At 40.7% G+C, this 24,029-nt stretch overlaps 2 protein-coding genes across 2 annotated transcripts in view; both read left to right on the forward strand.

The window, feature by feature from the left end:
• The window catches only part of LOC117041366 (rap guanine nucleotide exchange factor 6-like), a 39,574-nt gene extending 18,993 nt beyond the window's left edge, over positions 1–20,581 (forward strand). Inside the window, exons 2-6 of the mRNA XM_033140082.1 lie at positions 1,134–1,205; positions 1,676–1,732; positions 2,911–2,994; positions 14,160–14,228; positions 20,451–20,581. Coding sequence (XP_032995973.1) covers positions 1,168–1,205; positions 1,676–1,732; positions 2,911–2,994; positions 14,160–14,228; positions 20,451–20,535 — 333 coding nt within the window. The 5' untranslated portion in view covers positions 1,134–1,167 and the 3' untranslated portion in view covers positions 20,536–20,581. The remainder of the gene's footprint in view (positions 1–1,133; positions 1,206–1,675; positions 1,733–2,910; positions 2,995–14,159; positions 14,229–20,450) is intronic.
• Positions 20,463–24,029, forward strand: part of RAPGEF6 (Rap guanine nucleotide exchange factor 6) — an 87,374-nt gene continuing 83,807 nt past the window's right edge. Inside the window, exon 1 of the mRNA XM_033140075.1 lies at positions 20,463–20,592. The gene's annotated coding sequence lies outside the window, so the exon portion shown is untranslated. The remainder of the gene's footprint in view (positions 20,593–24,029) is intronic.

Raw genomic sequence — 24,029 nt, forward strand, 5'->3', positions numbered from 1 at the left:
GCATGCTGTTGCTAAATGTACCTCATATTTGGGATGGCAATAGAGCTACCCTGGTAAATCTAAAGACAGACCACATCGTATGGCAGGAAACAGTCCTTGGGTATCCTCGCCCTAAACTGCTGTCTGTCTCTTGTAGCTGGCCATAGTAAGATGTTTAAATTTCATGGCTTCTATGACAGGGCATGTATGCTTACAATTTTGCTAGATTTGAAGTCCCAGTTCCCATTAAAAGTGCAACAAATTTTCTTCATGCAACTAGTTGCAGAGAAGACTTGCTAAAGCAGTATATTTAAAAACATAAGTGAATACATCTTTCTATGACAGCAGTATTCTAGGTAGGTAAAAACAAGTTGACAAAGAGATTCTGAAAAGGACTAACCCATGAGATTTAGGTGTTTAGCCATTCACCACTGGAGCTCTAAATCACATTTGGACTAATAAGCTCCCTGACAAGTAGCTAACACCAACAGAAGATAAATGGCATTTTAAGCAGTAACCTTTCCTCGGTGATCTGAGCATGACTTTGTTTTATGAGTGGTGAAGCATTATTGTGTTTGTTACATCTTTTGTATTCCTGTCTGCCATGTAACTAAAAGTTTTAAGCCAATGTTGATGCCACTGAATACATTTTTAATTTCTTAAAAAATGAATTATATCCTTCCTTTAGAAAAAGTTATTATAAGGTGGTTTACAATAATATGTAAATTAACAATTTCTGGTGATAGACCATTATGGGCTTATTAGTGGCACACCCTACCCACCGTATTAATCAAAGTTCAAGTGTGAAAGGCCACCTAAGCCTGTGCGCTGTTATCCTTGGGTTGTGAAGTATATGATCTAATTCAGGCTTCAGTCACCTTGTTCCATCACTTGTAAACTTCTCTTTCCCTTCATTCTTGTAAGCAGAGCCCTGTAGTGGGAGGAGACCTCCAGGTACACAAAAACACTAAAAAATTCTTCTTAAAGGCACTATTGAACAACCAGTTTCAACCTGGTGTCTGCATACTGGTTGATAAAATTCTAGGTTTTCCCTCCTTCTTTATCCCTAGACTGCACCCTGTCCATTACACTGTACTAACTAATGGTTACTCAAAATTATGTTGCTGAACTAACATTTTATTTTATTTTTTCAGGAATTAAATACTATCTACTAGCTATCTTCATGGAATGGACATACTGTCTCATCTCAGGGAGCATCAGTTAAGGTAAGAGCAGCTGGGCTAATGCAAAAGTGATTTGGCTATGCTGGTGATGGTCCATTCTTTGCATTCAGGCTTGCAATACTTGACTGTTTTGAGGTAAGATTAGTCTTTCTGATTTCGTAAGTAAGAAAGCATGTATGTTCTGTTTTCTGCATGGAACCTTTTGTATGATGCATTGTGAATTATAGTTTCACATGTTGTTAAAGTAAAAGACTACAAATCGTAATGTGAAAATGATAATTACAGTTTGTCCAGGGGTTCTAATATGTATTCATTCTTGGGGGATCTGGGTTTAAATCTCAGCACACTGAATTCTCTTAATTTATTTCCTCAATTATAAAGCAGGAATATTAATTTATTACCTCCTTGAGCACTGGTATTGCATAGGGGAGAACTGTGTACAATTAATAGTGCACAATTATCCAAAATATGATAAGCATGCTTCATAATGATACTGAATTTCTTTTTCTCAGAATTATGACTTCCAGTGCACGTTACAAAAGGTACGATGGAAATCAAGTTTTGTTTTGGTAAGTGCACTTCACCGTTACCTAAATTGAAAATTTAATACATCTAGGACATTTATTTAGATTTCCTTAACACAGCTCTTTAAACACGTTCTTGTGAAATAGTCCCATATTTTTGCTGTGTATATGGTTTTGGCGTAGGTCATATGAGAACATTTAAGTACATCACATGTGCAGAGTTAGGGCATGAGATTTCAAGAGAGTACAATAGGCTTAGTGGAGCCCTGTCTTTTCCTCTCCATTTGCCTCTGATCATGGCTGTGTACACAGGCAAAGCAGTGAGCCATTAAAGGAAGAAAGAGGTGTGAGAGCTTCTGGTGTTTCCACTCCTTCCTGCTTCATGCTTAGATAGAAGCAAGGTAGGTAGAAAACTTCCTAGGGCTATGCTCCTAGTAACAAATATTTTACTAATACACAAATGTTCCCTTCTGCTGCTGCTGGTGGGGGTAGGATGTGGTAGGGAAAAGCAGGAGTGTTCTGAGATTATGGAGTTCTTCACACATATGCTGTGCCTCAGTGGACGGACCATATCCTATTAGACAGTCATTTAGTAAATTATAAATAGTATACTCAGCTTTTATGTAGCACTTTCAAGTTTACATATACTTTCAGTGCATTATATCCTTACAACAACCCTGTAGCTAAATCAGAAGTGTTATCCCCCATATTTCAAATGTTGAGGCAGAGGCTCAGAGGGAGTGGCTTTTCTAAGCTGCCTATCTAGTTAATAGCAGATCAAGATCTGAACCAGACACTTCTGATTCATACTTGGTTTTGTAGCCACTTTGCTTACCCAGCTGTCGACCCTTTCTTCAAGAGCTGCCCCAAAGACCCAACTGTTACCTTAGCTGTCACCAGAAGGTTCAGAACCAAATCCTTTTTATTTGTATACTGTTTTTTGGTCAGCAAGTTATGATTCAAGGAATTACACTACTCTCAAAACTATTTACCTTCTGTGATTTGCACCCCAAAAGAAACTGACACCTTGGGACAGAGCTCCCACGTTTAAAGAGCTTCACCACTTGTTATATAATTGAGAGGCTCTCCTTTACATGTTTGAAATTTGCCCTGATAGGGGAGTGAATGGCGAAAGACGTGCTTTCTAAGCTTTGATTAGATGTTTTTGATATAGTGCAGTTCACACTGATAGGATGTAGTTAACACTTGTTCTTTTTCTTTAGCTCAGACACTATTGCAAGATGCTGGTATATTCTTCTTTCTGGATCTGTGCTTATGAAGGACTCCATGTTTTTGCCACCTTGCAGGTATGTAAGAAGTTAGCATATTTTTTAGTACAGGGGGGAAACCCCATAAAACTGGATGCCTAGTTAAATACCTATTTTATAACACTAGATTTTCAAGTATGTAGTACCTAATTTTGATAAGCTATGTAGTAAATCTTTCCCCCTACTGTTCATATATTGTTTATGAACTTGGATAAACTCCTCCAGTTTCCTCCACTTTCTCTTCCTGCTTGGTCCATCCATCTTTAAATTTTCCCCAAGGATAACTTTCAAGAGTACAGTGGTGCCTCGCAAGACGAAATTAATTCGTTCCGCAAGACTCTTCGTCTTGCGGAAATTTCGTCTTGCGAGGCACCTTTTCCCATAGGAACGCATTAAAATTTAATTAATGCGTTCCTATGGGAAAAAAAGTCCGGGGGCCCCTCCCGACCGGCACCGGAGCCAAGCCAAGCCGCGTTTTAAGACTGCAGTGAGCGAACAGCAGCGCTGCTGTTCGCTCGCTTCAGTCTTAAAACACGGCGCCGCGGCTCCGGGAGGGAGGGAGGGGGCCGTGGGATGATGCCCGACATCGGGCATGATGCCACGGCCCCCTCCCGACCGGCAGCGGAGCTCCGCGGTGCTGTGTTTTAAGACTGCAGCGATCGCTGCAGTCTTAAAACGCAGCTCCGCGGCTCCGGGAGGGAGGGAGGGGGCCGTGGCATCATGCCCGACATCGGGCATGATGCCACGGCCCCCTCCCGACCGGCACCGGAGCTCCGCGCCGCCGAGTTTTAAGACTGCAACGATTGTTGCAGTCTTAAAACGCAGCGGCGGGGCTCCGGGAAGGAGGGAGAGGGCCGTGGGATGATGCCCGACATTGGGCACGATCCCACGGCCCCCTCCCGACCGGCAGCGGAGCTTACCTTTTCGCTGCGGTCGGGAGGGATGTTGTCCGCGTCTGCCATTTTGGATCGACTGCGCATGCACAGTCGATCCAAAATGGCGGACGCGGACATCACCCCTCCCGACCAGAGCGAAAAGGTAAGCCAGCTTACAGTGGTACCTCGCCAGACGAATTCGTCTTGCGAAAAACAGGCATAGACGAATTCGTCTTGCGAGTCAACTAAAAACTCGCAAAACCCTTTCGTTTTGCGAGTTTTCGTCTAGCGAGGCATTCGTCTTGCGGGGTACCACTGTATTCATTGTTCACTGCTTTTCTGCCTTTAAAGTCAGACATGGGGAGTCTGAATGGGAGCTGGTGTTTGTTACCAGCAAGCTCTGTGCATTGCTCCCTGTTTCCTTTGTGTTAAAGGTAAGCATAAATCCTTTGCATAGTTTGACATGTTAGCCGCCATTCATGACTTTTTCTCTTGAGCAGTGTGTATGGCACTTACTCTGCCTGAGTAGAAAATGTAAAGCAGGGCTCCTAGTTTATAGCCCCCCCCCCTCCTATAATGTCTTGGATGAGATGAATGAATACATGTTCAAAATAATTCATTTAGGTTTCCTTGATAGTATTAATCTTTGGAAGTGATAATTGTGTTTGCTTATGAACATTGAAGTAAATGATTATTAGCTTCTGCCTATTAGGGAATATGAATTTGTCTTGTCTATATAGCATGAATTGCACCAAATTATTTATTCTGTATCACAAGGCAGATAGTAGTAGAGCTGTTCTGATGCAGCAGCACCCAGGCTGTCCACAAGAGTTTTTCAGGTAGCTGCCTTTTGTAGCAATTAAATTATTGCATAAAAATCATTGAGTCAGCAAACCAGGTTTCATCATCTTAAAATTCTACATAGAGTGAACAAAAGCACAGTATAGCACACTCTTTCAAAAGGTTGGCGCTGTGCCACCCTTCTCTGTTAGCTAAAATAGTCCCTCAAACCTCCAGTTACTTTCTGCTCCCCAGCTGTTCTAGAGGTGCCCCTTCAGGTAACAGTTTCCCAAGCTCTTTAAGGCTTTACAGTGGTACCTCGGGTTACAAGCGCTTCAGGTTACAGACTCTGCTAACCCAGAAATAGTACCTCGGGTTAAGAACTTTGCTTCAGGATGAGAACAGAAGTTGCGCGGCGGCAGCGGAAGGCCCCATTAGCTAAAGTGGTATCTCAGTTTAAGAACGGACCTCCAGAACGAATTAAGTTCTTAACCCGAGGTACCACTGTATATTAAAACTAACACCTTGAAATTTAAAAGCTAGTTGCACATGATTGTGTGCACAAAAGCCCATCGACACTCTGGTTGCTGCATTTTGTCCCAGCTGCACTTTTTGAACAGTCTTCAAGAGTAAACCCAGACAAAGTGAATTTCAGTAGTCTAGACATGAGATTGTTAGAGAACGGATAACCATGACTAGGCTATCTCAGTCCAGGAATGGTGGTAGATGGCAAACCATCTGTTGCTGAAAAAATGCTCTCCACATCATTCATGCCACTTTGGCCTTAAGTGACAGTAGCATATCACATTCTGTATACTTTGACCCACTGTCACTCTCAGAAACCAGCCCTGTAGATAGGAGTGAAACCACCAAAACATCATGCCCTCAACCCCTAAATCACAGGGCCTGCCCATATCATAGCTGATGAAATGAAAAGCTAGCAAGGAGAAGCAACAGGGTTGCACATAGGTAATTGAAAGCAATTACAGTACTAAAATAAGGCCTGAAGCCCGATTGAAATGGGTCAAGATAATCAGCTTCCACCAAGCACCCTTAAAGTTGCATGGCCACCACTCTCTGAAGTTCTCTGTAATTACTATTCTCTGTAATAATTATTCAGTTGTGAGTGTCCTCTTACTGGCCAATCTTCTGAGTCCAGCATGTCCTTCAATGTAGCTGATACCACTTCCTCCCACAGTGAAGAACTAACTCTCCCTGGACTCACCCAGTCAGTCTTCTGCTAGATGCACAAACCAAGAAGGGCAAGGGGTTGAGATCATGGGTGAACGCTTTCAGGCATTTTTTCCACATTTTGGTGCCTCTGCTCACCCAAATAGTGATCAGATAAGAACATAAGAACAGTCTGCTGGATCAGGCCAGTGGCCCATCCAGTTCAGCATCCTGTTCTCACAGTGGCCAACCCTCCAGACTTAGCAGGATTCAATGCAGCATTCAGAGCTGAAGTTGGAAAGGAAAATGAGAAAAACTCACTGTACCGTAAGTTATTTCCAGTTTTATATAGGGCTCTTTGCATCCTGGCATTTGCTGCTATAGCAAATAATAGATATTGCTGCTCTTAGACCTGGAGTGAAACTTGCCTTACATTTAATGGGTGACTGTACTGAGGAAGGTTATTCTTTGAAGAAACCCAATAAAGATACCTAACAGCTGGTCCTTGGAATTGCGGTGTGAAAAGGAAATGGGTCGGTTCATTTTCAACCAGACCGTACTTGAACATAATAGTTTTAAGGAGCCATCATGGCAAGGGCAGCACTGTATACTCGAAAAAAGGTTGTTCATTGATTCCTAAAATTCTTAGTATCCTGGATCTGTTGGATTTTTTCTGTGGTGTTTGCATTGTTCTTTCTTTTGACACATCTATCTGAACATAAAATAAGTGTGTTCATACAAACCTAGCTTGTGGTGGAATAGTGTTTACTTTTAACACTTCCTTCAATATACTGTGTGGCAAGCATTGAAGAATTTATTCATAGTATGTTCATGTAAGCACATTTTCTACTTTATTATGCTAAATAGCCAACACTACTAAATGAGATGCTGCTGTTGCCATTTGTTGCCAGCACGACAGCTTCACACATAATTGTGGGAGCATTTCAGATATATCCTATGTATTCTTTTCTGCACTAGTTCTTTTCTTGTAAAGGAGTTGCATAAGTATCTTCCCACTTTATCTGGAAGCTTTTAGTGAAGCATAATTTCCCCTCACATGTGTAGGTGTTCACTTTCAGGCAAATGTACCATAGAGCCTGGATTTCTTGCTAAAGTGGAGGATACCCATTTTCTTCTGTTCTTTTCTTTAATAGCACTTTCCCCCATTTCATTTTGAACATTGTTTACAGACTTTCTAGTTCTGTAAATAATGTGATGCTTTTATCTCACTGATTGCCACTAAATGTGGAGAAATGTTTTTATATTCACTCCAGGGACACCGCATGTGAAGTATGCCGCTAACCTATGGATTATGTGGTTCTGATATCCCTTTATAATTGCACTATCACTATAAAACTTAAACAAAACTTTCCCCTTGGTGTTCTAGTAGAGTAGCAGGGCATGGTATTGGGCTTCAGGCATTGGATAAACAGGCAGATCCATATTTAAAAGATAAAAAACAAATTTATTATTAGATTAGATATGGCTATGTTCCAACAGTTAGTTTACATTAAATGTGTACCGTAACTTTAAGGATGTTATATCCATAACTAAGGCTGCAGTCCAAAACCTTGGCCAGCAACGATGGCATTTGCAGCAAACAGGGTGTGGGTTGCAGAGGAAAAAATAGGTCTTTACTGTAGGCAGGGACAGAGTTCTCTGCGATATTCACTGGACAGCTTAGTAGACTTCAGACAGGTTTAGTCCAGTGGCATAGCATGTGGGGCTTTGGGAGCCATGGCCCATGGCACGTATTTTGATGGGGTGCGATCAGGTGCCCCCACAATGGGCTCCCTCATCGGAGCCTGGTCCTGGCGCACAAGGGAGCTGCAGAGACAGTTTCCTCATGCGACAGCCCAAAGCCACCACCTGCAGCTCCACTCCCAGGTCAAGCCTGACCCAGGGGCAGAGAGAGCTGTGGAGCACGAGGTACCTGGCTGTGGCAGGCCCCACCCTTCTCAAGGGTGTGCCCCATGCACCCACCTTGGGCACCGTTAGCTTACTCCCCGCGACAGGTTCATACTCGAGGAAGGATAGGCAATTCCCTAAGGAGGATTTGGAGCTACCTTTGGTAAGCAAGGAGCACCTTTCCTCCCTAGTGCTGTCCCTAGCTATGTTAGTTAAGGTCACTTGTAAGTGGTGCAACACCCTCCTCCAGTGGATCAGAGCCTACCCCCAAGTTGGGAGCTCTGTCATTTGATCCTCAGGTCTGCATTTTTTTAACCAGGATAAAATAATGCTTAGAACTGAGCCATCATTCTTGCTCGAGGCAAACTTTTTTTTTTTTTTTTTTTGCAAAGGGAGGTCTGTGCACACAAATGGAGGGCACTCCATCTTTTTATTTGGATAGGGGTTGTGTGTAAGGAATTTGGATGCCTTGTTTGTATGATTTTGGGAGAAGTTCTTTAGTGAGAAGGTGACAGCATCCACACTGTCTTAGTGGCTGAGGAGGTATGTAGTTCTTGTGTATGTAGTTATGTATGTATGTATGTATGTATGTATGTCAGTGTTTTTCAACCTTTTTTGGGCAAAGGCACACTTGTTTCATGAAAAAAATCACGAGGCACACCACCATTAGAAAATGTTAAAAAATTTAACTCTGTGCCTATATTGACTATATATAAAGTAATTCTCTTGAATAGGAATCAAATAAACAAATTTTTCCCACGGCACACCAGGCAACATCTCGCGGCACACTAGTGTGCCGCGGAACAGTGGTTGAAAAACACTGATGTATGTATGTAGTAGTAGTTCTTGAAAATCTTCTTGGGCCCACTCGGGGGTAGCACTGGTTTTTATATACAAAGGTCTTGGAATGTTCTCTGGGAGTCACAGGAAAAAGAGATGTTCCAATCAGCAGGCGGGAAAAAGCCATTGCACACAATTGCTTTTCAACTTCAATTTCTCTCTGTCTTATAATGAGTTTCCTTATTGGTCCAAAAATTCTGAGGGAGTAATTCTTTCCATGGGTGTTTGTTCTTCAAATAGAACAGAGATGCTTGGTTTTTTTCTTGTGAATCTCTCTTTCAGTAGTAAATTAAATATTTAGTATTTCATATTTACTATAATAGTCATGTCTTTCTTTTCTTTTCTTTTTTACAAACCCAGCCACCTCACAAATGGCATTTGTTGAAATGAGGGAGCAAGGAATTATTTGTTGGAAATGTCTGGTTTGCTTGTAGAGTAATCATCTTGGTGTGCTTTCATTTTTTTTAAAGGAAAGTTATGATACCTAATGTGTATCTTGTGGATTACACATTTTCATATGGGAATGCAGGCATTAGTCTGGGAGTTAGTAAATCATATGCAAGAATGCTTCCTTGTGGCATTCACAGTCCTACTGAGGATGCTGCACCCAACAGAATCACATTCATAAGGGAAAGCTGAATGTGGGAAAATGTAGGATTAGCAGTCTGAGACCTGCCAAAGGTGCTTATCAGTTTTATTTCCCAATCCATTAATCAGCTAAGTTAGAATGCAGTGTTCTGAATTTATTTGTGTATTCCTGTTTATACGGTTTGTGAAATTGGCTGGGAATTGTTTCTATTGTATATTGTTTTACTATCGGAGTAGCAGATTATAAATGAAAAATGATGTGATTTTATTAAATTATGTAGTTCAGAAGGACTTCTTCATCTCTTTCTATTGTAGCTTGGCATATTTTTTTTTAAACTTGAGTTTTGTAATTCTGGCATGAGTACTTGTTTTCTGGGATATACAAATAGAAGGAATAGCTGTTGCATAACAATGCATGGCAGGAACTGGAGTTTTAGTGAGAAGACGGATGTAATCTGAGTAATAACATTTTGTGAATTCCTTCTCAGTGATTTAACTGCATGTGGTGGATTCAATTGTTCTCCGGTGCTTTTTTCTTGTTTTTATCTGTTATTTAATTGAAATAAATTGCAGCTTTTATTATTTTGTTCCAGGGAACCGCTAAGTCAAAAGATAAAACTGTAGTTGTTAATAGAATTGCTGAGCGTTACTTTGTGCTCGTAGCTTAGAAGTCCACAGAACTCCCAACCTGCTGTTTGAGACCTTCTAAATTCACAAAGATTGTGATGAAGTGCAGACCAGTTTTTCCCTTTAAAAATGAGTCCTACACACAAAAGTTTCTTTTTATATACTGTACTGGTTTGAAATGTAGGATGTGATCTACTAAGTGCTGATTTTATGGAACTTCCTTATGGGCATTACTTGTACTGTATATCTCCTATAGCTGTCACTTATGTGAAGCCTAAGCCTTTTGAAGGGGTAAAGAATGGAATATGGAGGCTTTTGTCTTTTGCTTCTTGTGGGAACAGTAAAATGTTTGCGCTATAGATACTGCAGTTTTTCTTCAAGGTCATAAAAATTATAATAACTCAGGTATGAAACCTTTTCTGCAATCTAATAATGAAAGGCCTAAAAAAAGAGAGATTTCTTAAGATGTATGTAGCACCACAGAGACTGGGGATAAGAAACAGATTTCCTCAAGCACAAGAAAAGGAACTTTTAAGTTGGCAGGGCATGGAGGGCAACAGGGAAGAAAAAATGTTTAAGCTTAACAAATACATCCTGCTTAGTGTGTCAGCATGTATGCAATATTTTTTCTTTCACATACATATGCGTGAGCATTTCTCTTGAAGTAGAAGAAAGGTTAAAGCGTCAGGGGAACAGAGCACAATAATGCACTGAAGCAAGAGCATGTACTAATTGAAAAAGGCTCTATGATAATAGAAAGCTTTGCTCATGTTAGTATAGTAACCTTTTGATGCCTTACCAGATTGCTCCCATTTATCATTTTTTAAAACTGCAATCACCAGACTGAGCTGTAATATTCAAACAAGAAGGCACTGATATTTTTTGAAGGTTGAAGTTGTTCGGTAGAGCTGAGGATGTTATCTCTGGGTCAATATTGTCTACACTGACTGACAGGGACTTTCAGTGGGTTCAGTTGAGGTTTTTGTCATCCATACTGCAGTTAGATGGTTGTTGGAGTATTTCCAATGAAATTAATGGACTCAAGTTACTTGTCCACTGAAGCCATTGGGTCTACTTAGAGTATGACTATCATTGAACATTCTATGTGTACCAGCCCTTGTTGCAACACTTTTAATGCAAACCCTTCACAAGTGGATGATAAAGTGTTTTAATAACAGTTAATGTGGTATATATTACTATTTCTGATAATTTCAGAAAATATGCTTCTAGAATATATATCCTATGATTTGATTCATTAATTCTGTACATCGTCCAATTTGAAACATATTTCTTGTTTAGTACGAGATAACGTTTTAACAAGTCTGCCTTTTCAGTGGTAGCCCCTGAGCTATGGTACTCCCCCCCCCCGATATTATATAGGTTTTAACAGCAAGTCAAGACTCTTTGCACTGACTTTTGGTGAGATGGGGTATTTTTACTTATCCCACTTGCTGCAGCTTATGTGCGCTGTTGCTTTACTATGTTTTACTGTGGTTTTTAAGTATTGGATTTATATACTGCAATTTTTTTGTGTAAACCTGAATTATGTTCAGTAGAATCTTGTTAATGGAAGGTTTGCAATACATGATTCCTTAGAAGTAAGTTTCACAGAGTTCAGAGTAGCTTGATCCCAAGAATTTCCAGGTGGGGGATGCGGAACTTTTTCCATTTCTGCCTGCTCTCTTCTGTAATCCCTGCCTTGGCAACAAGAGTAGTGTATGGTACAGTATAACCTGGGTACTGCCTACTTGCCTCTATAATGCACATCCTTGCCACCCAAGCTGGTTTTTTACTTCTATCCCCTAGTCAGACTCCAACACTAGAAGAAATCTGGAAAAACAGGGTGGGGTTATCCTTCTGCAGAGATTAATTTGTGTTTGTAAAAAGGATTAAGTACAGTGGTACCTCTGGTTACATACTTAATTCATTCTGGAGGTCCGTTCTTAACCTGAAACTGTTCTTAACCTGCAGCACCACTTTAGCTAATGGGACCTCCCACTGCCACTGCGCTGCCAGAGCACGATTTCCGTTCTTATCCCGAAGCAAAGTTCTTAACCTGAAGCGTTATTTCTGGGTTAGCGGAGTCTGTAACCTGAAGCGTATGTAACCCGAGGCACCACTGTACACCCTGCATACAAGTAATCCAGAAGGCGTTGAGTTTTGCTAGTATAAAATGTAGTTCTGTGTCCTGTCACCATTTCATACTTTTGGAGATCCCCACTCTGACCCTCTTATTTCAATATAAATCTCACTTCCTGTGCTTTGTTATAAAGAGGTGCATTTAGTCATATTTATAAGTTTCGTACAGTTAACACATTTGAGGGCTCTGTGTTCTCATATTATTAAAAAGAGATTTGACAGTTCTAATTACGATGCTCCTGCCTCCTACTGATCGTGATCATAATTCTTTATCATTATGACTCTTAGTATTAAAACTTATCATTTTGAAAGAACTGAGGCATTCTTAGAATAACTTCAGGAAACATCTGTTCTTGATGAATCACATCTGTATTTTCTGGCAGTTTTTTTAAATAAAAAAAATTCTGGAGTTTAAACTGTTTCCCTGCATGGAGACTTGATCACACCCCTTTTCATACTACCTGAGTATATATGTTGTGTGTTGGCTACACAACACTATTTTAAAGAAAAAAGGCCTGAATAAGAGATCTTGGTTGAACTTGAAATATTTAGGAACTAATAAGATTTTCTTAATAACTCACAAAGTTCTGTAATACGCATAATAATCAAACAATTATGCATTCTCAGTACCCTGATATTGAAACGGCAAATGATTAATTGGGTATTTTCAATTAAATAAATAATGATAATTTCAAGAAAAGGAACTACAGCAATCAAAATATTTAAATCTTCACTGTTTAGCTTAGGTCTTTGACACTTACCTGGTTTCCTTGTGCTGTATTTCACACATTTTTGGAGCTGTGGTAAGATGTTTGCTCTGAATTTAATCATTAATAAGGAGACCAAATCTAGTTCCATGTGATTCAAGCGATCACACAGAGCAAGCTGTTGATTGTGGTATTTTGGTTATTGTAGATGAAAGCCAATTTGATAAATCCATGCAAATAATTGCTTGTGTTTTATGAGAAGAAAATATACACTGTATCAGCAGGAATCATAAAGAGAAACACAATATGCCAGGAAACCTTCACACATTCAGATGTAGCATTAAGTCTTTCACACCTCCCTCATTTCCTAAGGACACTTCGGTTTTTTCTGTCCAACTAGAGAATTTTCTCTTGCTCTAAGATGTTCTGCTGTGTTTAGTAGTGACCACAGTGTTTATCATACCATATAGGCAGTTATTCCAGTTCTTTGGCTCCTTGCATGCACTGGAGCTGTACTCCATAAACTGATCAATGCATTGTTGTTGTTGTTGTTGTCATCACAGTTGTGTTGTGTCTTGTGTCTTGTGTGGGTGTTAGGTTCTGGTGGTGGTGATGGGGAGAGGTTAGTGCATAAAGCCAAAATTGTGTCAAAACCACTCCCAGGAACCGCTACTGTGCAAATAATCTTACTTTTCGGCACAAGAGTTTCCCAGAACAGTAAGCAAGGCAGAGAGCTAAAAAGTGCTTTCTGTTGCAGGAAAACCTGGTGTGGAAAGTACTGTTAAGCTCTCTGCCTTGCATTTGTGATATCAGCTGGTTTGCCACCAAGCGCAGAAAGCTGTGACCATGCAAGTTAAATGCGCAGCAGTTGTGATCCTACTGTGTTTCCATGTATAGACCACTTGATAGCTTTAGATCTTAAAGTGGGTTACAGTAGCTACACTTGCATAATAATACCGATAATAAGAGCAATAAAAACAATGTGAAATTATTTACATTAAAAATACATGAACAGTATCCATAATAACAATATCAGGAAAGTTGCAAAGCATTACAAGGCAGCAAAATGTAGACTCCCTAACCAACATCATGCAGCCACTCATCCAACCACACTCTCACTATCTCTTCCCACAACCACTATGATCATTCACTCCTTCATATGGTACAGGTACCTCTATCAAGCAGCCACTCATGGGCAAACCACTCACTCTCAACATAATTACAACCCACATACCAAGGATTGCTGCCGAGCATATACATATAAGAGTGTCTTTCCATCACTAAAGAACTAATGGACTTATGCCTCATAGGATCATCAATACTCTTCTCACATCTTTCAATTGGGAGTAGCTCAGTTCTATGCCACAACAATCTCTGATGGTTGAACAAGCTGCATAATGTGATGGTGCATCAAAAACACATATTGCCCTTTTAATAGGCATGTGAAATACAATCAAAGGTACTGTTTCACAGTGTGCTGTTACTAGTATTCCTATAATTCATCCCTGCTGTTTGATTTTGTTGCTTACTGTTAATGTGTAATACTTTCCTTCTTATTTTTTCTTCTCAGTTTTGGCAAGCAATCTGGAGGAAAACGAGGTTGCGAGTGTATTGTATTGGAGCCTTCTGAAATGATTGTGGTAAGGATAGACTTTTGAAAACCAGTGTGCATAGTCCCCCTTGAAATAGTCATGTTCACTTTGGCTGCAGTTCTGGAGAATTCTATCACAAATCTTACCATGGCTACCATCAATCAGTAGCGTTCTAGTGCATATTGCTGAAGCACTAATGTCTTGCTCTGCATTTTCTGGAAACAGGAGCAACAAACCCATGAGTCTTGACTCACGCTATGGTGTGTTCCTCTCCTGACTATGGTAATAAACCAAGGTTTGTTCTTGGCTTACTGGTGGCAGCTTGTTTGGCAGAAACAAACTAGGAGTGCTAGTTTGTTGCTGCCAGCGCCAAGAAGGAGAATGTGAAATGGGAGTAATTTAATAGTGTGCACTTAGCACACTGCTCATTCATGGTAACCCAAGATTTATGGCTTACTGTGACGTATGAACAGAGTGACTGTTATCTTCTTAATGAATGCTTCCCTATCATTATGGATGCCATGCTCAATATGTCTCAGCTAAACTGTTTGTGTGTTTGCTGCAATATGGCATTACTGGCCCACAATCTTGTTATGTTCTACAGGTATTCTGATATCTTTTCTCCTTTCTCTAAACCATGGGTAGGCAAACTTAGGCCCGGGGGCTGGATCCGGCCCAATCGCCTTTTAAATCCAGCCTGCAGACGGTCCGGGAATCAGTGTGTTTTTACCTGAGTAGAATGTGTCTTGATTTAAAATGCATTTCTGGGTTATTTGTGGGGCCATAGGAATTCGTTCAATTTCCCCCCAAAATATAGTCTGGCCCTCCCCCCAAGGTCTGAGGGACAGGGGACTGGTCCCCGACTGAAAAAGTTTGCTGACCCCTGTGGGTCTAAACAGATAACTAACGTTCCTCTGCTTTACCTAACTACTAGTGTTATTTATTCTGTTTTTGTTATTCATTAGTACATGTATGTCAGCCGCCCCCAAACTGATGCCCTCCAACCAGAGTCAGCATGGTCAGTGGTCAGAGATGACTTCAAGGTCAAGGGTACCAGGCTGGCGGAGGCTGACACACCTAGCGCTTCATAACTTCTGTTTGCTTTGGAACTTGTAAAATGTCATATATCTTTGTGTAGGCTGAGAGATATGTGTGCGCATGTACGCCTGTGTACACTTAACTTGGGAATTGAAGCAAGACATCTTGACCATTTTGAAATATTTAAAAAGATACTGAAATGGAATTCTACAGCACATTCACTGAGTGTGGGCAGGAACTTCCAATCTGCAGTACCGTATAGAAAAATGGATTAAGCTGCTAAACTGTAAGAGCAGTTCAGAAATAAAATACCCTCCTTTCTTTGGATCTTAATCTCTATCTTATAAAGAGCTTTGCTTTAAAAAAAGCCTTTCATTTTTAAAAACCTAAGATACGGCTTATGAAACCTGAGTGTTTGAAGTTGTTTTAATGCTTACTGCCCACTGCTGATGCTTTGATATATACCTATGACCTATTCTTTTCTTTTTTCTTTTTTGCCTCCTTTTGTGTATTGCCAGAAAGTTTAGGTTAAAGCTGGATCATGTAAGATGTTACTGAAAATATCAACTGCCTTATTTTTTCTGTGGCTGTATTGTTAGCAACATTTACATGGAATATTGCCTTTGTATGGGTCACTTTAAGCCATTGCTTCCTTGAACTCAAATCTGTTACAGCAGTCACCATATTTTTTGGTCATTTGTGGGTTTTTTTTTGGTATTACTCTTTCATCCAGCCTTTTGATTCTTGATATATTCCTTGTCTACATCTGTAACAGAGAGAAATGAGCCCATAAATTTTGATGTTCTCACTTGGAAATGTGCTCCTTTTTGTTCTGAAAGTAATTGCGCACAGTGGGAAGATAGGATGCATTTCTTGTATTGGGTTTTTATTTCTATCACTTTTTAATACCAACATATTAAAGTCATGGTGGCTTTCTGATTACTCCTCACAGATGGCTTTTGCTACCGTCATACACAAACACTTCTTTGTTTCTTTTTGGGAGCAACTTGTAGTTGCTCTGTTTGCAGCACTGAAGGATGCAAAATGCAGACTGCTATCCTCCTGACCCCCCAGCCCTCAGAAGGCAGGGAAAGTAGCACAGAAGGTTACCCTAACTGTTGTGCTCAGGGAACAGTATTAATGTCTTGGTTGAATTGATTGTATCGCAAGCCACTCTGAGAGCCATTTTTGGCTGAAGTATGGGGTACAAATGCACTAAATAAATAAAATATTTCTTTTGCTCTCTGTATGCATTCTGGCCTTAAAAGTAAGAGGAATGGGAATTACCGGTAATACTGAGTGACACGTTGGGCTCACTACTGTCCTATCAGACTGAATGCATGGCTCTTTCAGACTTTGCTTCAAGCAGGGTGGGGTTGGAGAGGGGAACATTTTTCTCTCAAGCACTGGGTGGGTTCCATGCCAGTGGTGGGCAGGGCCCAAGCCAAGTTTGTTTTCTTTTCTCCCTGCCACCTCTCCCCTCATTTTTTTACTTGCTTGTCACCGGCATGAAATTAGACCTAGCGCCACATGTTGCCCACCCTTGGCTTAAACAATGGAGCTTTGCCATCCAGGCTTATAACTTTGCATAGCACATTTTTCCACTTGGATGCCTATTGAGGCAACTAGTGCAATTGAATACATTTATCCTTGAATTTGGTTGCCATTGCTAATGGCCCATTTTTAGAATTGTTGCGGATACTGCTGTGTCCCTTGCTGTCTTTGTTTATAGAAATGTTATACTGTTACTTTATTCTGCTGTATGATTTCAGCTTTCTTGTATGTAATGTTTTATTGGTTAGTTTTTGTTAAATTTGGAAGTTACTCTGCCTAAGAAGCATTGGAAATCTACAGTGCCCAAGAAGCATTGTAGTATAGAAAGCAAGAGAAATGATCCACAAAAGCTGTTTGTTATAGAGATTTCTCAGTTCCTTTGACTGTATTTTTCAACTGCATAGTACTGGCAATATCTGAAGGAAGCAGGTGGGCGTAGTTACTATAGTTCCTGCTAGCAGTTCATTGTATTTGCCTTTCTGGTAACAAACATACTTAACCTTTTCATAGTATTCAGCCTGTGATGTATATTTAAAAAAACCTTGTTTCAACTGCAAAACTGCTTTGCATAGGTCCATAATTCCCTAAAAACTATTATATATTTTCACTTGTGAACAGAATAGTGCTTGATTGTGAAGGTACTAAGAGTCCACAGTTCTCACTGAAATACCTATGAGCTTAAGATATTTTAGTTTTTCAAAGGGTTTGGGCTACATGGCAATGACATTTCCTATTCAGAGAGTAAAGTACTGTACTAGAAGTGGTTTTGGGAGTTCTAGATTTGGTGAACTACAGAGTGAGCTTGTTTTGATATATTGGTGGTTGCCAAGCTTTTTGGCTGTCAGGGACATTTGCAACTCAGAGACGCTGTCTTGGGCACCCCCGCCCCCAAATAACCTATCATACACCACAGTCTATTATTTTAGCTACATAGAAGTCTTCTTTCAAGCCTATTTTCAGCAGGGTATTAAGAACCTGCAGGTGCCAGGGAAGCCCTCTGTGGCACCTCTACCATATACAAATAATGAACTCATTTCACAAGTACCAGTCTTTGTGCCTTATATCGCATCATAAGCACAAAAAAGGGAGATACCAGCAGGCTTGAAATATAATAGACTTGAAAAAGTCTGTGTATGTTGTAATGTGTATTGTGTATGATCCATGAAGTGTAGTAACCTGTACTTTGTAACCTCTTACATGCTTTTTTAAAAACTTTGTACTCAGTCATCACTACCAGAACAGCTTCTGGCATGAGATAATGACATCATCATATTGCGCAAAATCACAGCTAAAATATTTGTAAATATGAAGAAAGTCAAGTGCCCTTTGCTTGTGGGTGCACAAATGGTTGAAAAAGATAACATCAGAAGAAAGCAAATAAGAATCATGCCAGTGACTATGAATGAATATAATTTTTGTAATCATTTTCTACATTCCATGTAGAAATATTTTCAAACTACATAAAACATCTAAGACAATAATTTTATTATTATACCCTCCCATCTGGGGATTTCCCCAGCCATTATGGGCGGCTACATTTCTTCAGATATATCAGTGGTGGTGAACCTACAGCACGCATGCCAGAGTGAGCACGCAGAGCTCTGTCTGGTGGCACACGCACCATTGACCCATTGAGTGGAGGTAGCTGCCACCGAAGAAGAGCCGCCTGCCCTACCCCTCCGCCGCTGTTTCTCGCTGGTGTGGCCGCGCCTCCACCAGCCGGGTGCCTGGGGCAGCTTCCCAAGCAGGCCGCACACGGCGGTCCCCGCGGCGGCCCCAGCCCCAGCTGCCGGACAAGTCGGGAAGCACCACTGACCGCTGTGCACCATCTTTACTGAGAGGCAGCAATCCAGAGAACGGGGTAGCGCCATGCCCAGGAAACTGCCTGGAGCACAACCCGCTTCAGGGTGCTGCAAAGATGTGGCTCTCATCCAGGTCTGGGGGCCCGCCGGAGCACCACCCGGCCCCTCGCCAAGCCACGTCTTGCCACCACAGCGAAACAGGGTCGCTGAGCCTCCGCCTGTGAAGCAGGGTCCGGAGCCTCCGCCTGTGAAGCAGGACACCTCAAAAGCCCAGCTGGCCTGCGCGGCAGAACTTTGGGCTTGGAGCAGGGTCCTCGGCTGGGGCGAGCCTTAAGCTTCACTGGCAGGGATCGCAGCAAACGGTGGCTGCTCCTACGAGAAGTCTCCCCCAATACCCCTCCCCAAAAGAACTCTGGGAAACCCTACCACCCACCCAACCACCCACCCAAAAAATGCTCAACAGCTCTGGGCACTTTGTGTGGGCACTTTGCGATAAATAAAGGGGTTTTGGGCTGCGGTTTGGGCATTCGGTCTTGGAAAGTTTCGCCACCACTGAGATAATTGTTCCTCAAATAACTATTGTAAATCTTTTTTGGTGCAGCCTACCCATACTTTGAGGTCCATTGATTTCAGTGAAATAAATTTAAGTAGCTCCTTTAATCTCCTTTGAAATCTATTGGAATTTAATGTGCACAACCTTGTTAGGCTTCTACCCTTTCTGAATGATCTAATTCTTTCAAATATTGATACCTGTATGAGTCGTGTGTTTTTCTGTGCAGTGGATCACTTACATTGGTAGACGAGGATAATAAGACCTTTTTCTAGTTTGAAAATGAGCCTTCTATAAGTGTTTTAAGTGCAAATGCTCCTCGCTAATTTTTCAGTTCTTTTTACATGCCTGCCATTGCAGTGATAACTTATTCCTTCCCTTGGTACACACTTACATGTAATACAGTGGTACTCAGGTTACATACGCTTCAGGTTACAGACGCTTCAGGTTACATACTCCGCTAACCCAAAAAGAACGCTTCAGGATAAGAACAGAAATCGTGCTCTGGCGGCGCAGCGGGAGGTCCCATTAGCTAAAGTGGTGCTTCAGGTTAAGAACAGTTTCAGGTTAAGAACGGACCTCCAGAACGAATTAAGTTATTAACCCAAGGTACCACTGCATACTGTTGAAATACTGAATAGACACTGTTGCCACTTGTTTCTTGTATATATGTGCCTGTCTGTGTTGTTTCCTGCTGAGATTTCAAAAGGAAATGTGAAGATAGGACTTGCTTTTTATAGAATAAATGATCACAAAGGGCAGTAAGCTTTCAGCCTGAACTGCTGTAATATGGTTCAAAATGCCGTTTCAGAAAGTTAGCCTTGTCACATTATGGCTGCAGCTAAGGTTTTTACAATCTGATGTATTGAGCATCAGGACTTTTTAAAAAAGTGTTTTGCTGCATGTTTTTGAGGTACTGGAACATTGGTGAGTGGAAGAGAGCAAATTGTGTATGTTGAGGTTGTAGTTTAATATGTAACTATCAAGCTGACAACTTTTACCCTGTGACTATGCAACTGTTTAATTTTAAACTGTCTGAGTTCAATGAATAGTTTTTTTATTGCTGGTAAGGTAGTCTTGCTTAGTTTAGAAAAAAAAAAGCTTTTTCCGGGAAGGAAATTGTGGCCTTCCAACTCATTGTAATAACACTGTTGAAGACGTGTAGCTCTAGTTTCAGGACCTTGCAATAGGCTGCCTTCAGATAAACTTCCCCAGACGTTACTAGCTCACGTTGAGCTTTTTTCTCATGAGTTTTTTAAGATTACACAGACTTTCAATGATATGGAAGAATTGGATGTTTAATCAGGATCCTGAACATGTGTTCCGGTGGATAACTCGAAAGAGAATGAAGACAACATCCTGCAAAGGGAAGTGCCCCTCCGACAATCTCGACGGAGGTTAGGAAGATAACCAGAGGGAGAACGTCAGACCATCACAGATAATGTGGATGTTAGCAGCTATCTTTCGGTGAGTGTACTTATTTCCATGTTCAAAGCTGTTTGGCTGAGGCTTGCTCTTTCTGTGGGAATATTGATGAAGTTGGAGATGAAGAGGTGGATAAAATTTACAAAGATGATTTTCTTGGACTTAGAGTTGTAGATGGCTATTTAGGAGTTTACTGTAATGCAGCTGTAGCCTTTTAAGAATTGTGCTAATGTATTGTGTTGGTGAAGACTACTCCAGACTAAATCACTCTGTGGTCACATTTAGTAAGTTTAGACTGAGACTGATCAACTGGAGTTGTGTTCAGATGCATTTTCTGGTAGCCCAACTGCTACCAAAACCCCAGATATTTAGTATGATTAATTATTTGTTTGAATCCATTATGCATCACCTCAGTTTTTCTAGGTTTTTAGCAATCTACATTACAAAAGGCTTAGGGCTGCTAACTAAAGCACACACATGCACAAACTTTGATTTAAAGTATAATTTGATTAGGTGCTCATCCACTTTCTGTCAGCCTAACTCTGAATACCAAAAGGTTGATCACAGACAACTGTTCAGAAAGTTTAGGCTTCAATTTTGGATTTATTTATTTTTTAAAGAAGACATGGACATATTTGCATCCTCTTCCCTATTTCATTCAGGCTGTAAATGAAGGGGATCTGTAGGAAACAAGCCTCAGGCTGCTGCTTGGTGTGCCTATAGGGTAGAATCAGCCCAAATCAGGAAGAGCAGTCTTGTGCGAGTGGATGCCTCCCTTGGGGATTCCTTGCCTCACAATGTAGCCCCACTGTTACAGAGCAATCCTAAACTCTGGATAGGGTTTTGGGCTGAGTACATGACAAAGAAGAGAGAGAACAATATTGGTTGATGTCATTTGCTTGAAACCACAGGAGGGGAGAGTTCTCCTGACCATGGGACCTGCTTGCAAGCTTACCACAGGCATTTGGTTGGCCACTGTGAACAGGATGCTGGATTTAGGTGGTCCATTTGCCTGATCCAGCATGCTCTTCTTATATTCATGTGCTGTGTTCTGCTTGGAAACCATGGGATAAAAGCATGCACACACATTAATATATCCCCACCTTTAGGCAGAGTTTTATCTTTGTTACAGTTGTGATAAAGGTAAGATAAAAAATGTTCTCTGAGTGCATTCCTGTTCTTTCTGGAGTAAGTTCCATGGAACTCTTTTGAGTAGACACACAGAGATTTACTCTATACTTGCATGCTGACATAAAATTATTTGATATCAGTGGTAAAAATTATTACAGTAAGTAATTGTAATTATTAAAGTAAGCAACTCAGATGATAAAATAACAAATTGTTATTGGTAGGGAGAATTTGTTGCTTGTCTTGAGAGTTCCAGGGCAAGACTTTTTTGTTTAAAATGTAAAATTCTTGAAAAGGATTGGTGTAGTGAATACAGTACTGTGGTAATTTTAAATGAATTGAAGTGCATTTCAGGCATATTTTCACTGAAAAAAAAAAAAAAACCATAGGTTTTCATATTTGCCTTTATAAAATATATAGTAATTAACTTCAGAATATTGGCCATATGCTCTCGTAAACAGTTACTGTAAAAACAGGAAAAGATAATTGTGATACTAATTAGCAATTGTCTGTGATACTTGCATTATTTTTGATTGTGAATGTATGAATATTAAACACATCCTTCAGTCATATTGACATGTTCTTGCACTTGGGATGTATTTAATGTTTACAGGCTGTGTATTCATTTTCCCAGTATGTAAAGTAATAGCTGTTTCAGATTTTCCCCTCTTTATTTACCAGTCAGTCTTGTATTGTATCTTTCTTTCAAGGGGCACAGGATAGTTTACCTGTTTGTTTAAAAAAATGTCAGCATAAGAAGTCAGTGAAGCACAAGCCTATGGGAATTTGAAGTTTGGATTAATGTAATCAAGGCAGAAAGATGAGATTTCCCTTTTTGCAGTAATTGAGGGAATCTTGCCGTTTTGGTTGAGATGAGACTCTTCTGTATAATCTGCCTGAGACTATTCCATTTTATGTTGGGCAGTTATTTAGCCCAGTAGTGATGGGGAAGGTTTCCCCCTTCTCAGTAAATAGCTCCCCACTGTTGCAGACATCTGAGAGAACAACCAGCAGATGATTCTTTTCCTGTTACTAAGGAACTAACTCTAGTTTTGTGTGGGATGCATTTAACCAGGATGTGAATTTTTCTTTTATTAATTTAAAATTGATTTAGCAAGGACTTGCCATTGGAAAATGCTAATCATTCCATAACAAGGACTTAATCTGGTTTCAGTTCCCATGTTAAATACATTGCAAAGAGTCCTGCTGAGAAGCCAGCTAGATGTCCTTTATGCTCAAGTACTGTTTAGACCCGGGTTAACCCATTGCTCAGTCCCTGCTCCTGCCAACCTAGCAGTTCGAAACCACCAAGTCAAAGTGCAAGTAGATAAATAGGTACCGCTCCAGCGGGAATGTAAACGGCGTTTGCGTGCACTGCTCTGGTTTGCCAGAAGCGGCTTAGTCATGCTGACCACATGACCCGGAAGCTGTATGCTGGCTCCCTCGGCCAGTAAAGCGAGATGAGCGCCGCAACCCCAGAGTCAGGGGTCCCTTTACCTTTACCTTTTCTGTTCAGACCAGTAGCTTTTATATACCAGAATTTTGCTTACTCATAAGTTGACTTTCATCTTTTTAATGGATTCATCTCCTATTAAATCGATATTATTGTGAGCTTCATCCAACCCTAACAAAAGTTACCCAAGAATAGGGTAGGGAATCTCAGACTCAGGGGTCAGATGTGGCCTTCCAGGTCTCTAATGTCTGGCCCTCAAGCACCAGGCACTGCAATCTTTAGTCTTACATCTCTCATTGACCCCACTCCTCAAATGATTTGACTTGGCTGGAATGGAACTGTGAAAAAGCCTCTTACTTGCCTGGATGGTTTCTCTTGCTGAAAGGCAGCCTACATGCAAATATTTTGCCTCTGGTTGCACCCACTACTTGAAAGGTTCCCCATGAGGGAATGCAGACCTGATGCAAAAAAAGAAAAGAAAAAGAAAAAGAAGGTTTTCCCCACCCCTACTGTGAATCATACCTTCAAGTAGTTTGTTATGATATCATGAAATATTGTAGTAATTCAGTAACTGCTCTCTGATTTCCCCCATCTTCGAAGTTTCGGACAGTTTGTTTCAGTCTGCCTTGAATGTCTTGCTCTCAGTTTAACCGCTTGAAAAGAGCTGGTATCTCACTTCTCACATGTGTGAGATGAAGACTTGGGTAAAGCAAAATAGCTGTTCGTCTCCTTTTTTAAAAATACGTTTGTTAGCTCTCCAAAGTCCCTTTCATCCATCTTACTCTTTGTTATCTGATGTTCTTTGTTCATGAATGTACCTGGGCTCAAACATGTAATCAGAAAGGACTTCAGTGGATACTGGTTAGTTCAGCAGTCAATCTTCTGTTCTTGTTTTGTT

This window comes from Lacerta agilis, chromosome 2 (assembly GCF_009819535.1).
Source record: "Lacerta agilis isolate rLacAgi1 chromosome 2, rLacAgi1.pri, whole genome shotgun sequence".
NCBI classification, from domain to species: domain Eukaryota; kingdom Metazoa; phylum Chordata; class Lepidosauria; order Squamata; family Lacertidae; genus Lacerta; species Lacerta agilis.